This window comes from Tasmannia lanceolata, unplaced genomic scaffold, assembly GCF_043159265.1.
Source record: "Tasmannia lanceolata isolate RefF3 unplaced genomic scaffold, GAP_Taslan_0.1 ptg000025l, whole genome shotgun sequence".
Lineage (NCBI taxonomy): Eukaryota > Viridiplantae > Streptophyta > Magnoliopsida > Canellales > Winteraceae > Tasmannia > Tasmannia lanceolata.
Window position 1 is genome coordinate 7,750,930 of NW_027518702.1, and position 14,408 is coordinate 7,765,337.

At 37.5% G+C, this 14,408-nt stretch overlaps 1 protein-coding gene across 3 annotated transcripts; it reads left to right on the forward strand.

Moving 5' to 3' along the window:
* The first annotated feature begins 5,676 nt into the window (after positions 1-5,676).
* LOC143858321 (putative jasmonic acid carboxyl methyltransferase 1) lies at positions 5,677-12,482 on the forward strand. Of its 3 annotated transcripts, XM_077368975.1 has the most exons (5): positions 5,739-5,889; positions 8,670-8,858; positions 10,468-10,872; positions 11,613-11,885; positions 12,011-12,482. In XM_077368975.1, the coding sequence occupies exons 2-5, from the start codon at positions 8,781-8,783 to the stop codon at positions 12,320-12,322; spliced, it is 1,068 nt and encodes a 355-aa protein (XP_077225090.1). In that variant the 5' UTR covers positions 5,739-5,889; positions 8,670-8,780; the 3' UTR covers positions 12,323-12,482. The 3 variants fall into 3 exon arrangements, with proteins under 3 accessions (XP_077225091.1, XP_077225090.1, XP_077225089.1); XM_077368976.1 differs by lacking the exon at positions 8,670-8,858 and having other exon boundaries at positions 5,677-5,889; XM_077368974.1 differs by lacking the exon at positions 5,739-5,889 and having other exon boundaries at positions 8,322-8,858.
* Positions 12,483-14,408: the final 1,926 nt, after the last annotated feature.

Genomic DNA, 14,408 nt, shown 5'->3' on the forward strand with positions numbered 1-14,408 from the left:
GGGACACAACATAAGCAGGTTGTGCCCAAAAAGTCATTTCTATAGGATGCCAACCCTCCGATCTATAGAGGAACTGCATATTATAGAAACTTCTGTAGATTAGAGGGCTAGGATCATCCTATAGAAATGTTTCTTTGCGCACAAGTCACTACCTGCTTACGTTGTGTCCCATCACATGGATGATTTGGATCATCGTAGAGTGTGGTCATTAGTACTTTTTGAAATCTACGGTACTCGTCACGATAAGGTGCACATGCTTTTCCTTTTTTAACAAAACATGGAAAGCTCAAAGCATTAGACCCTACTAAAATCAATGGTTTAGGATTGTAAGATCAAAACAAAAATAAAATAATAAAACCAAAAGCCTCTACATACCTATCTCCGGGCAGGTTCAGAAATGAAGATTGGTGTGACCTTGCCGTGAATGACTAAGCACTTTCCTTCTCTCTCTTTGCGTCTCCAAGTCTTAGTCTCTTGTCGTATTAGTTTTTGGTAAATCAAATAAATTTGAAATTATACGGTGGGCAGTCGAACTCAAGAATAGAGTGGGTCCCACATTAATTGGGTGATCCAAACCATTCATTTGTTGAGCCTTGACACAGCTGATAGGGTGTTGCCAGAAAATATTCTTCATAGAATTATCTAACCCTCCGATTTGTAGAGGTTTAAAATGGATGGCACAATATAGAAACCTCTATGGATTAGAATGTTAGATCATCCCATGGAGAAGATTTTTTTGGGCAAATTAAGGGTATTTTCATCTTTTTATGATCTAAAATGGACTGCGGTTTGTGTACCGCCAAAACCAACGTGATTTGCACAATGTGACCACGTTGAATTGCAGATGTACCATACTTAGAGACTCCTTTTGTAAAAACCCCAAAGAATATCGAAAAAAAATGTCGGGTTTAACTCGGTTCGGGTCGCCCAAGCCCTCAACCTGAACCCGACCCGAACTCAACCGGCCGGGTTGGGAAAACTCAACCCTAACCAAACTCGACCTGACCCGACCCGACCTGAGTTGCAACACTAACTTATAACCACTTTTTTATACTAGAGGGGGCTGTCCAAAGTAAGAAAACGATGCAAATATTTCTTTTCCCTTCCCAGAATCGTAGGTAGAGGTGGCAACGGTTCGGTTTGACCCCCAAACTGAACCGAACCGAACAGATATTTGAATCGATTTGGTTCTACCGAACAGAAATTTGAATCGGTCTGGTTTAACCAAACCGATACCGAATTTTCGGTTCGGTTTGACCCCCAAACCGAAAATTTGAATCGGTTTCGGTTTCGGCATATTTTGCCACCCCTAATCGCAGGCAATTACGCTCCCGATTGGGAATTTCAACAGAACAATCCAACAATACCGATAGAGATATGACTAAATGGTCGACCTAAATCAGTTCTATACACGAATTAGGATGCTATCCTACTTCAAATTATATCCAAAATCACCAAATTAGACATTTTTCCTTCTTAAACTTACCAAAATACCCCACAATCCCCTAAAATCCTGTTTTCCCCAAGATACCTTTGCCATTTAAAGAAGGGAAATGATTTTAGCACGAATAAGTTTTAATACATGCGCTTGTGAAACAACCAGTAACTCCAAAAGCTTAAGTTTGTAGATGGTGTGGATTTTTGCTATCGAGGAGGTTTGAACTCGGGACCTTCAACTCTGATACCATGTGAAACAACCAGTTACGCCAAAAGCTTAAGCTAATGGAGATGGTGTTATTTAATATTTTATACTTTAACTCTTTTAGTATTCGAAAGATCTATAAAATGTTATTACTATTCCAAAAAGCACTTACAAGCCAATTAAATACTAAACTACAAGCTATAGTGGGCACGCATCAAAACATGATTGTATTGAAATCATTTCCCTAAGGGCCCATTTGGATACATCCCATTTTGTATTTGGATTTGGAATTGAGTTTTGAATACAAAATGAATAGATCCGGCAGCTCATGTAGAGGGAGACAGAAAGAGAAGGGGGTACTTCCTAGTGGAGGGGAGAGGTTGAGGAGCAAAGAGGGTGAAGGAAACTGCCAGGATTTCCAATTTCCTATTTTCACAGCAAATTTAGAAATCTAATTTTTTTCATTGTCAGCTGCTGAATTAGAAATCCAAAATTTGATCCGATCCAAATTACAATGCAAAAAGGGCTGCAAATGTGAGAAATCCAAATCAAAATCTTCTCAGCATCCAAACGGGCCCTTATAAATATGTCCCCAATGCAAGTTCACAATTGGAACGGTGTCTTAATCTGAAATGACTGGTGGATGACACATTATTAGTTGATTTCAAGTGTCGACCAAAATGCATTCCATTTTTACCGTTTAATGCATTTTAGTCACCCACTCGAAAGAAGTGTTAGTCACCTTGAATGGTAAAAAACCATTGAAACTTCTTCATTTTAGTTATTTGTTTTGAGAAATGTCAGTTACCCAAAGGTAAATATAAATTTGGGAAAATTCTCAAAAAAATGTGTTTTTTATATGAAATTCTCAAAAAAAGGTGGAGTTGGCTAATTTCTCAAAAAAGGTCAAACGCATCCCAAGAAGTGTTTGAGGACAAAAATGCCTTTGTGTTGGTTTTCCCTCTAAGAAAGTAAGCAACGGATCCCAATGTATTTCACCTAACATTTTTACCTTTTTACCTTCTTCTTCCCCATGCCAAAATGAAACTCCATTCTCTGTTGTAAAAATCCATTGAAAATCCATTGCAGAGGTGAAACTCCCATCTCCTAAAATCTAGATTTTATTAGATCTCTTAATTTTTCTTTGACTATCAAAGCTAAGCTTCTCAGGTAGGTACATTGCGAAACATTTTGCATAGGTTTAACAAGTTCCTTACAATGCTATGGTGTATTGCCATCATCTTGTTTATTTGTTATGATTTTGTTAGGCATTTGTTATTGTCATCATGGGGAAGAAGAACGTAAAAAAAAATCGCAAAAAAACTAGTCGACCTTTTCACCATCCTGTCAGACAGGTTTAAGACATATGATAAGGTCGACCTGCAGGTTGACCTGTTTTTGGCGATTTTCTTTTAAAACCAAACGTCATTTGCGGAAACCACTCCCCATAAAGACCACTTCCACACCTCCCCTCCCATTACAACCGTGCATTTACTCCCCAAACCCTAAATCCCTCCACCCCCCTCCCTCCACCATAACATCTGAGGGTTTAAGTTAATATTTTACAACTGTACATAAATTCATGACAACTTTCACTCCCAATAAAATACTATTAGATTGGGTGACGCAATATTTAAACCTTGGAACCACTATTTAAACCTTGGAACCACTATTTATACCTTAGATCCGCTATTTATACCTTGGAACCACTATTTATACCTTGGAACCACTACCTAATGGTAAATAATGGTTCATAGGTATAATTAATTGTTCCTAGGTAATTGAAATCCTATAAATATAGCAATTCTCACTTTTTATAGTGGTTTTGACTGCATAACTTCTTGTAATCATAATTTAAACTCTCTGAACAAGTATTAGGCCATCTTAACTATGAACCACCATAAGATCTGACTGTTTAGACACTTATTTAACTCATTGTTCATAAATTCATTGCATCATTGACACCTAATGAAGTAATATTTCTACTATGGAACCACTATTTGTACCTCAGAACCACTACATAATGGTAAATACTGGTTCCTAGGTATAATTAGTTTCTTAGGAACCACTACATAATTCATTGCAAGATTGACACCCAATGAAGTACTATTAGATTGCGTGAAGCAATATTTCTACTCTGGAACAACTATTAATACCTTGGAACCACTATTTATACATCGGAACCACTATATAGTGGTAAATAGTGGTTCATAGGTATAATGAGTGCTTCTGAGTGGTTAAAATCCTATAAATACAATCATTCTCACTTATTATAGTGGTTTTGAGTCCTTAACTTTTCAATCTTACAATTTAAACTCTCGGAACAAGTATTAGGCCATCTAAACTATGAACCACCATAAGATCTGACTGTTTAGACAACTATTTAACCCATTGTTCATTCATTGCAACTTTGGCACCCTCTGAAATACTATTATATTGTGTGAAGCAATATCTCTACTTTGGAACCACTATTTATACCTTGGAACCACTACTTATACCTCAGAACCACTACACATTAGTAAATAGTGGTTCCTAGGTATAACTGGTGCTTCTGAGTGTTTAAATATTGGTTCCCAGATATCAACAGTGGTTCTAAGAACAAAATATTGCTTCTACACATTTAAATAGTGGTTGTAATTGTATAGACATGATTGTCATCCAGGTTTACTCTAAATAGAAACATAGAGGGCAATAAAGAGATAGAGAGATTATGACAATACACCATAGCATTGTAAAAAGGATGATAACAATAACAAATGCCTAACAAAATCATAACAAATCCCTAATAAATACACAAGATGATGACAATACATCATAGTATTGTAAGGAACATGTTAAAACTATGCAATTGTATCACAATGGACCTAGAAGATAAGCTTAGGTTTCATAGCCAAAGAAAAATAAAGAGATCCTATAAAATCTTGATTTTAGGAAAAGGGACTGTCACCTCTCTGCAATGGAATTTGAATGGATTTTTACAACATTTCCTAGACAATGGAGTTTCATTTTGGCATGGGGCAGAAAAAGGTAAAAATGTCAAAATGTTAGGTGAAATGCATTGGGATCCGTTACTTATTTTCTTGGGGGAAAACCAACACAAGGGCATTTTGGTCCTAAAACAATCCTTGTGATGTGTTTCACGCCTTCTTGAGAAATTAGCCAACCTCACCCTTTTTTCAGATTTCCAGATAAAAATCACATTTTTTTGAGAATTTTCCCTATAAAATTTTACCACTACAAAAAACCGGTCAAAACAATCTATTCCGTAAAAACTGTTAGAATTGGGCTCAATTAGGTCAAAGTTGGGGGCTGCTAGATAAAAGTTTGGGACGGCTGGGAAAATTTGTTGTAGAATCACCAAAACTCTTAATAACACTTCAACTCTTAAAGAAAGATACATAAGAACAACATGCATGCCATTTTTACCGTTTAATGCATTTTAGTCGCGCACTCGAAAAGAACTGTTGTAACCTTGAATGGTAAGAAACCATTGAAACTTCTTTATCTTAGTGATTTGTTTTGAGAAATATCAGTTACCCAAAGGTAAATATAAAGTTTTACCACTACAAAAAACCGGTGAAAACAATCTATTCCGTTAAAACTTTTAGAATTGGGCTCAATTAGGTCAAAGTTGGGGGCTACTAGGTAAAAGTTTGGGACGGCTGGGAAAATTTGCTGTAGACTCATGAAAACTCTTATTAACACTTAACTCGTAGGATAAGAACAAATAAAGAATATCTTGATCAAGGTTATCAAAAGGAGTCCCATCTAACCTAACTTTCTAATTTTATAATAGATAAGATCTCACTGGTGAGCATTGTTAAATAATTTTTTTGGACTTGGTACCCCATCTTTAGATAATTATGGTTCCTGATGTTAGAATATATAGATAATTATTCAGTCCAAACTAAATAATTAATGCATCTAAATCGACATGGCATAAATTCACGTGGTCGACAATGAAATAAATAAATAGAGTTCCATGTCTTTTCTAAAGCTAAATTCACGTGGCTAAATTCAGGTGGTTTAGCTCATCTAAAGCCCAATTCACAGGATTTAGCTCAAAAATATCTCCATTATAAATCCTACTTCAAATCCATTGATAGAGGAGAGAAATATAAGGTGTGTTGTATCTCTTGTAGTTGAAAGAGGCCATTAAAGGAGAGCTAGCCATGGAGGTGCAACAAGTTCTTCACATGAACGGGGGAGTTGGAGATACCAGCTACGCTAATAATTCAGTAGTGCAGGTCTCTCTCTCTCTCTCTCTCTCCAATCCAATGGTCTTCTAGATGATTTGATTAGGATATTTTTTCTATGGGAAGTGATATATCCCCCCCTTTGATCGCCTGGTACAACCAGCAGCAGTGTATCAAGTGCAGAGGGGTTGATGTACAGAAAGATTCAATGGGGTTGATTGCCACGTACACTTCTGTTGGGTGTCCCAAGTAATCGAAAGGGGCGGCGGGTGTCCATCGTAGGCATCTGGGAAACTGACTTCATAGCCGGGGAGGCATCAACACCCCTCCCACATGAAGTACATCAGCCCATCTGCAGCCATTGATACATTGCTGCTTGTACTACCAACTGATCAAAGTGGCAGATATATCACTTCCTTTTTTATTTTATTTTCTTATAGAGTACGTTAGGGTGTGTTTGGCAAGGCTTCTCATTTCATCTGATTTTATTGGACAAAAATGGGTAGATGAGGAACTGTGGAAGCGACTCGCTCCACAAAATCTCATGCTTATACGCATGAAAAATGACAATCGGAAGAAACGGGCCTAGTGGGCTGTGCATACCGGCGGAGATTTTCTCCTTTTTCTTTGCTTTGTGCATTCTCTGCACCTACAAAAACACAAAACCATTCTGGAGATGGTTGCCGAACACGCCCTTAATAAACAAAGAGACACGATAAAACCAGTTTAAATTTTATAAGTTCCCCAGCAATTCACAAACAAGTTCCCCTGCCATTCAGAACCAAGTTGCCTCATTCACAAATAAGTTCTCCTGCCATTTAAAAAAATGCATACAAATTCCCCTCTCATAGTTTCTACCAATCTCCATGAAAAAACACAGTTTTTACCATGATCATCAAAACATGTAACTTAAAATGAACATTAAAAGGTTTCCCTATCACACTCTTCATAACACTGAATGGGGGTTCAAACAAAACACTCTACATGGGGGTTATCATAACTACCTAGAGGGGCTTCTCAACACTACAAATATGTGGTTTATCAACTACCTAGATGGGGTTTTCAACACTGAAAATGGGGGATTATCAACCTCAACAGGGGGTTCTCAACACTGGAAATGGGGGGATTATGAACTACATAGAGGGGTTCTCAACACTGGAAAAGGGAGATTATCAATTTCAAAGGGGGTTGTCAACAGTGAAAATGGGGTTATCAACAATGGAAGTGGGGGATTATCAATCTCAAAAGGGGGTTCTCAACACTGAAAATGGGAGATTATCAAAAGGGAGTTCTCCACAGTGAAAATGAAACAGTAGATGTCAACGGTTTCTCATCAAAGCCAACTTACTAGCGAAAAAATAAAAAATGAAACCCTATATGTGTAAAGGCTTCCCAATAGTGAAAATAAAATCCTAAACCACAAAAGTAACTTAATAGAAGGAAAATAAAAGTAACAAAAAAAAAACAAAACATGATACCCTACCATACCTAAGACGATGGGGAAGATGCCGGAAAAAATGACGCCCTCACCGGAATACGGTCCACTACAAAGAAGAGAGGTTCGAATTAGCGTAAGAAGCCGCCCCACGCTGGAGAAAATGGGTTGATCTTCACGCCGGCCACCACCTAACGCCAGAGAAGATGAGTTGCAAGTGGTTAAAAATAAAAAAAATGAGAGAGAAAAAGTGAAAAAAAGCTTCCAAACAGTTAAAAACAAAGAGAAGTTAAAACGATGGATTTTTTTCTTCCTGAGGGGTATTTAGGTAAAAGGCCATGTACGTAAAAGGTGTTTTAACCTCCGTTCACAAGCTTTCAAAAGGGTGTCACCCATTCACTATTTTATCATTTTTGTGTCACCAATTGACAATTTTCTCTAAATGTTATTGAAATTTGTTATTGTTTTTTTTTTTTAACTGAAGTCGTTGTTGCGTAAGGTTCTTTGGATTTGGATGTGTAATGTTATGAGTTTAAATAACATGCAACCTGATGATAACAATCTTTTTTTTTTTTCGAGCCGGTCCACGAACTGCTTTATGGGTGGTCGCCAGCAAATCCCCATAAATTTTTTTTTTTTTTTTGAAATGGCAATCCCCATAAACTACTTTAGTGTTAATATTATTGCTTTCGTAGGTGCTTGGACTTATTCTAGGGAGTGGGTCTTCACACTCTCTCGTTTTGATATTGGCAGCCAATTATTTATTTTGGCTGCTGGTACCAATTAATGCCAGGAAATGAAATTCTGCTCTTTAACTATGATTTCGTGAACGGCAAAATTTATTGGCCGGACGGCCGGTTTGCGTTAAACTCTTGACCTGTGCATGGCCGAAATTAAATTGGAAAACATTCTAAAATGAAACTCGGTTTGGAAATGAGTTTTTATACAGTGTAAGCCCTTATAGTCCTGTATTTTTCAAAAAGTATTGTACGGACCACACTAGAGGATGATCCAAACCATCCATATGATGGGACACAACGTAAACAGGTTGTGCCCAAAAAGTCATTTCTATAGGATGATCCCAACCCTCCGATCTATAGAGGAACTGCGTATTATGGAAACTTCTGTAGATTAGAGGGCTAGGATCATCCTATAGAAATGTTTTTTGGGCACAAGTCACTACCTGTTTACGTTGTGTCCCATCACATGGATGGTTTGGATCATCATAGAGTGTGGTCAATACAGTACTATTTGAAAACTACGGGACTCGTCACGATAAGGTGCACATGCTTTTCGTTTTTTAACAAAACAGATTTCCGTTTTTGGGGGCAACCCTCAATTAAAAACTAAGTTCATACAGTTCATGTCACATGGTAAGCTCAATTCCCGTGATTAGGTCAAACATTTTCCAGCTATATATATCCTACCTCAATCATATTGGCATAGGAGAGAAATATAAGGTGTGATCACTCTCGTCTAATTTGGAGGAGGCCATTAAAAGAGAACCATGATGGAAGTGAAACAAGTTCTTCACATGAATGGTGGAGTGGGAGATACCAGCTATGCTAATAATTCAGTCGTGCAGGTCTCTCTCTCTCTCTCTCTCTCTCTCTCTCTCTCTCTCTGCTATATAACCCTGTATTTTTTTGTACAGCCCACTCCATAGGATGATCCAAACCGTTCATTAGTAGGGCCAACACATAAATAGAATATTGTTCCCCAAAAAATCATTTCCATAGGAAGATCCTAACGCTCCGATCTATTGAGGGATTGCACATTACGAAAACCTCATTATATCAAGGGATACGATCATCCTGCGGAAATCATTTTGGGGGCTAAACCTATTCATATAAGTTGTGGCCCAACAAATAAACGGTTTGAATCATCCTATGGAGTGCGCTTTCATTATTTTTTGAAAAATACTGGCCACACACTGCATAAAAACTCCTATAATTTATACTAACCATGTTTCTTTCTGTTTTCATTAATTGTTAATTTCCAGAAAACCTTTTCCCTTGGAAAATTTTACTGGAATTTTTTCTATGTGATGACTTTTTATACCTCATGCATGCAATGGTGGGGCCCAACACCTTAAACACATTTTTGGGTAAGGTGAGCGCCATTATTTTACACCCATGTATAGCATGAGTGGGACCTACTATTTTACATCTCATGTTTTGATATCGTAGGGTGCACCATCTCTACCCAAACCAATACATATGGTGAGCCCCACAATTTTACACCCATGGTTAGGCCCACTATATCTCCACCCAAATCCATGTATTAGGGTGGGGCCCACCATTTTCCATCATATTTGGGTAGGGGTACCCACCAATGCCATTCAAACACATGCCACATGTGGGGCACATCAGTTTTAACTTATGTTTTGATGGGGTGGGTCCCGATCTCCACATAAGGTGGGGCTCACCATTTTAATCCATGTTTTGATGGGCTGGGGCACATTATTTTATACCCACGCTATGCGTGTCCAAAAATCTTCTCTCTCTCTCTCTCTCTCTCTCTCTCTCTCTTTATATATATATATTGAATTTCTTCCAAAATTCTAATAGAATTACACATCACTTTTTTTTGCTTTTGTTAACAAAGGCCCCCATTAAAGCCCCATATTTTCAATTCTACGCCTTCGCAATACCTATTTTACCCTTCTTTATGAATTTTTTATTATACATTTTGTCCACAAAGTCAACGGCGTTTTTTCTTAGAAAAATTACGGATTGAGTGCATATCTTACATAATACTGTGGATTTTTGTAAACATATTACATAATACTACTGACTCGGACACCTTTCAAAATATTGACAAATTCCGAGCACCTAAGAGGAACAACATATTATTGAAACCTCTATAGATTGGAGGGCTAGGATCAGCCTATGGAAATGATTTTACGAGCACAACATATTTCTGTTGTGTTCCATCACATGGACTGTTTGGATCAACCTATGATGTGGTCCGTACAGTTCTTTGTCGGCCAGTGCATCGCACGGGGTTTTTTACTAGTATATATATATAGACACACACACATGTACATTCCAATGGTCTTCTACATGATTTGATTATGATATTTTTTTTCTTTTTCTTTTCTTATAGAAAACATAGACACACACACATGTACATTCCAATGGTCTTCTACATGATTTGATTATGATATTCTTTTTCTTTTTCTTTTCTTATAGAAAACAATACTAACCAAAGGGATGCCCATACTAGAAGATGCAATCCTAGATCTTTATTGCACTACCTTTCCTAAGAAGTTGAGCATAGCAGACTTGGGTTGTTCTTCGGGACCCAACACCCTCTTTGTGATATCTCATATTATAGATACTATCAAGATGAAATGCCGTGAGCTGAACCATCCGTTGCCGGAGTTCCAAATGTTCTTGAATGACCTTCCAGGGAACGATTTTAACACCGTTTTCAGTTATCTACCTGGTTTCTATGAAAGGCTTAACGAAGAAAAACAGGTCGGTTTGGGACAGTGTTTCGTGGCAGGAGTGGCTGGTTCCTTTTATGGGAGGCTTTTCCCAAGCGAAAGTCTACACTTTATTCATTCTTCTAATAGTCTCCATTGGCTCTCCCAGGTCAGTACTTTCACCCAATCAGCTGTCATTGGTATATTAGTTTTAGACAAAATAATCGGTTCTCAAAATCCAAAACAAACAGGGACTTTAAGTCCAATAATTAGTTTTAGACTCAGAACCGGTTCTCAAAATTCAAAACAAAAAACAAGGGGGCACTTGGCGAGATACAGTGGCTGCTCAGGGAGGGTGGCTTTATTATTTTTGTTCCAAAAAGTTACACACGCGCGCACACACACATATGGATTTCGATTTGCTAAGGTCATCGAATAAGAATTTCACAGATGGGTTGTTGCATGTGAGAGCAGCCACATCAGGTGAATTAAATAAATAAGACAAAATCTGAGCCTGTGTGGATGCTCTGACATATAACGGGCCATCCGTGTATATGAGTAAGTCAACCTGTGTAGCTGTTCTCCCTAGCAAATGCCCCCCCGGGGCGCGCCAACACACACATGTGTATAAGGAATGCTAAACTAAGGGGTGCCCTTGCAAAAATCAGTTGAAAGGGCACCCCTGTAAGATCCCACATCGGAAATGGAGAAAAGGATCTGGGCTATATATGTGGATACTCTCTTTCCTTGTGTATACATGCTTACACGGGATCCCATGAGTTTAGCATTCCTCATATAAGGAAACTCATGCATGAACATAAATTTATGTACACTCAAATTTGTTCAATACTTCATGTAAGCATGTCGTGTTTTGAAGAATATCCTAATTTAAGCATTGAGATATGCCAGGTTCCTCAAGGGCTTCAAAACGAAATGGGTATCTCACTAAACAAGGGAAAAATTCATATAGAAAAGACAAGCCCTCCCAACGTGTTTAGAGCATACTTGGCGCAATTTCAGAGAGATTTCTATTTGTTTCTCAAGTCACGCTCGGAAGAAGTAATTGGTGGAGGGCGTATGGTCCTTACATTTTCTGGCAGAAGAAGCTCAGACGCATCTAGTACAGAATGTTATTTCCAATGGGAACTGATTACTCAGACTCTCAATGACATGGTCTCACAGGTAGAGGCAGCACCACATTGTAACCATTTAAACCCCCCCCCCCCCCTCTTTTAAACACAGTTACATACTTACATTTTCATATATTATTGTTCTTTATGTTTTGCTGATAAGTTTGTCAAATTTAGGGAGTGATGGAACAGGACAAAGTGGATTCATTTAATATACCCTATTATGCACCTTCAATTCAAGAATTGGAGGCTATCGTTGAGATAGAAGGATCCTTTAGTGTTGATCGAATCGAAATAATGGAAATTGATATCTCCACAAGTGGTGCAAAGGGTATAAGAGCTGTTACAGAATCCATGCTTGTTGATCAGTTTGGAGCGGCGATAATGGATGATTTATTTCGAACATATGAACAGAAGTATGTTGAGTATCTATCAAATAATAAATCCAACCATATCAGTTTGGTCCTTTCTATGACTAGAAAAGGATGAAAATCAACATATAGCTCTGCCTCAACACGAACAAATGATATTAGTATTTCTATATTTTAAAGTTTTGTATCCTACTTCCATATTTCGATAGCATTTTATGCTTTTTGTCTAGAAAGATGTAAGCACCATTAAAATAAAGTGAGTTGTATTTGATTCTAAACCAATTCATGTTAGAAAAAAAAAAAAAACTAAAATCAATTGTTTTTATAGTCTTTAAATTGTGAGTTGAGGAAGGAAATCAGCCTGCTGATTTTCTCTCAAAGCCGGATTGCCTCTGCAAAGGAGATGATATTCAAGTTCAAGACATCCCGCCTCAAGTGCTGGATCTTATTGCTCACGACTCCTCAGGAGCTCCTCATTATAGATTGTAATTTTTGTTTTCCATGTTTAAAGCCTCTATAAAGGCCCTCTCTCTTTTCCTTCGATGCCTTGGGGAGCCTGTTCCCCCTTGCTTGGCCTTTAAGCCCCCTTGAATTTGTAATCTCTTCTTTTTAAATATATCTGGTAGACCTACAAAAAAAAAAGAAAAATTTGTGAGTTGGGAACATTTCCTTTGGTTTTATTGTCCTTAAAGTTAGCTAGCATTATATTGTGGTTTGGATCATGGTACAGTACTTTAGACACTTATGTGACTGGTATAGTGAACAACAAGGGTCACAAATTACTCCTTTTTATATTAATGCTATTAAGAGGTATAAATTGCATGTATACACATCGTTACTTTTTCTATACAGCATACCGGAATTTCTTTAATCTTAATACAATTAGTATTCCGGACCCATGCTATGAATGGTGAAAAATGGCGGGCTCCACCACATGAAAACATGAGGTGTAAAATGGTGGGTCCCCACCGTAATTCACAGGTTTGGGTAGAGATGGTGGTTCCCGCCTCACCAATAAAATTTGGGCTAAAATAGTGTGTCCCACCCCATCAAAATCTTAGGTGTAAAATGGCAGGCCCCTCCCCATAAAAAAAATGAGGTGTAAAGGATGGCCCCCCATCCCATCAATAACACGTGGTGTAAAATGGTAGTCCAAACCCTACTAAATTAATACTAAACCAAATTTCTAAAGGAAAAAGTTTTTCAAAAATTTTTTTTATTGGAAAGAAAACAATGACAATGGAAAAAACATGATTAGTATCTATCTATTATTATATACCTAGATCATAGTTAGCAAATCGTGATTCGGAAAAAAACTTCGAGTTTAAAACGGTATCGGTTCAAAAGAACATAAACACAAGAAAATGAGTTTAAAATTTCGTCATTTACAAAATATGGTGGGGGTAAAATTGGAAAGCTGGCAAAAAAACGTGTTTAAAATACATTTTAAAAGTGTTTCAAACGTTTGCCTAATAAAAACGGAGTTTTTTTGCACTGTGAAAGTTTCAAACGAGTATTAGACGGCACACCAATAGAACGAGTATTTATTTTCAAAAAAACACCGTTTAAAACAGAGTTTTGCTAACTATGGTCAACACTGATGTGGATAGTCCCCCCATCTAGCATTCGATCCAACATGGCATCAGGTCAAAACATTCATATAGTCACAAACCACCCCAGAATGTTTCTGAGTTTTTATATGGTGCTCGACTGTCATGTACTGTGCTAGCAGTACCGCCCTTGATATTTGATCCAACCCTCTTAAAAAGTGGTCTGCTTTTGGATCAAACTTTTGGATATTTGATCCAAAAGCAGACCACTTTTTAAGAGGCTGCTGCTGGATCAAATATCAAGGATGGTACTTCCATCGTACCACCTACAAGGGACTTGATGGTTGGCCACCATATAACTCAGTCCCTTCTAGCAACAATCCCTCTCCCATGGTCTCTCACCATGGATAAAGCCATGGTTTTAAATTTCGGTTTCAGTACAGGTTTCTCACCTCATCGAAACCAAAATTTCAAAATTTTGGCAGAAATTCGATGAATTCAAATAAACTCATATTTTATCTCGTACAAAATTTCGGCTGAAATTAGCGAAATTTAGGTAATATCAGCCGAAATTACGGGATAATATTAAATAATGAATAAAAATCGAGATTTTTGAGTGAAATCCTTAAATTTCAGACAAAATTTCGGGATAAA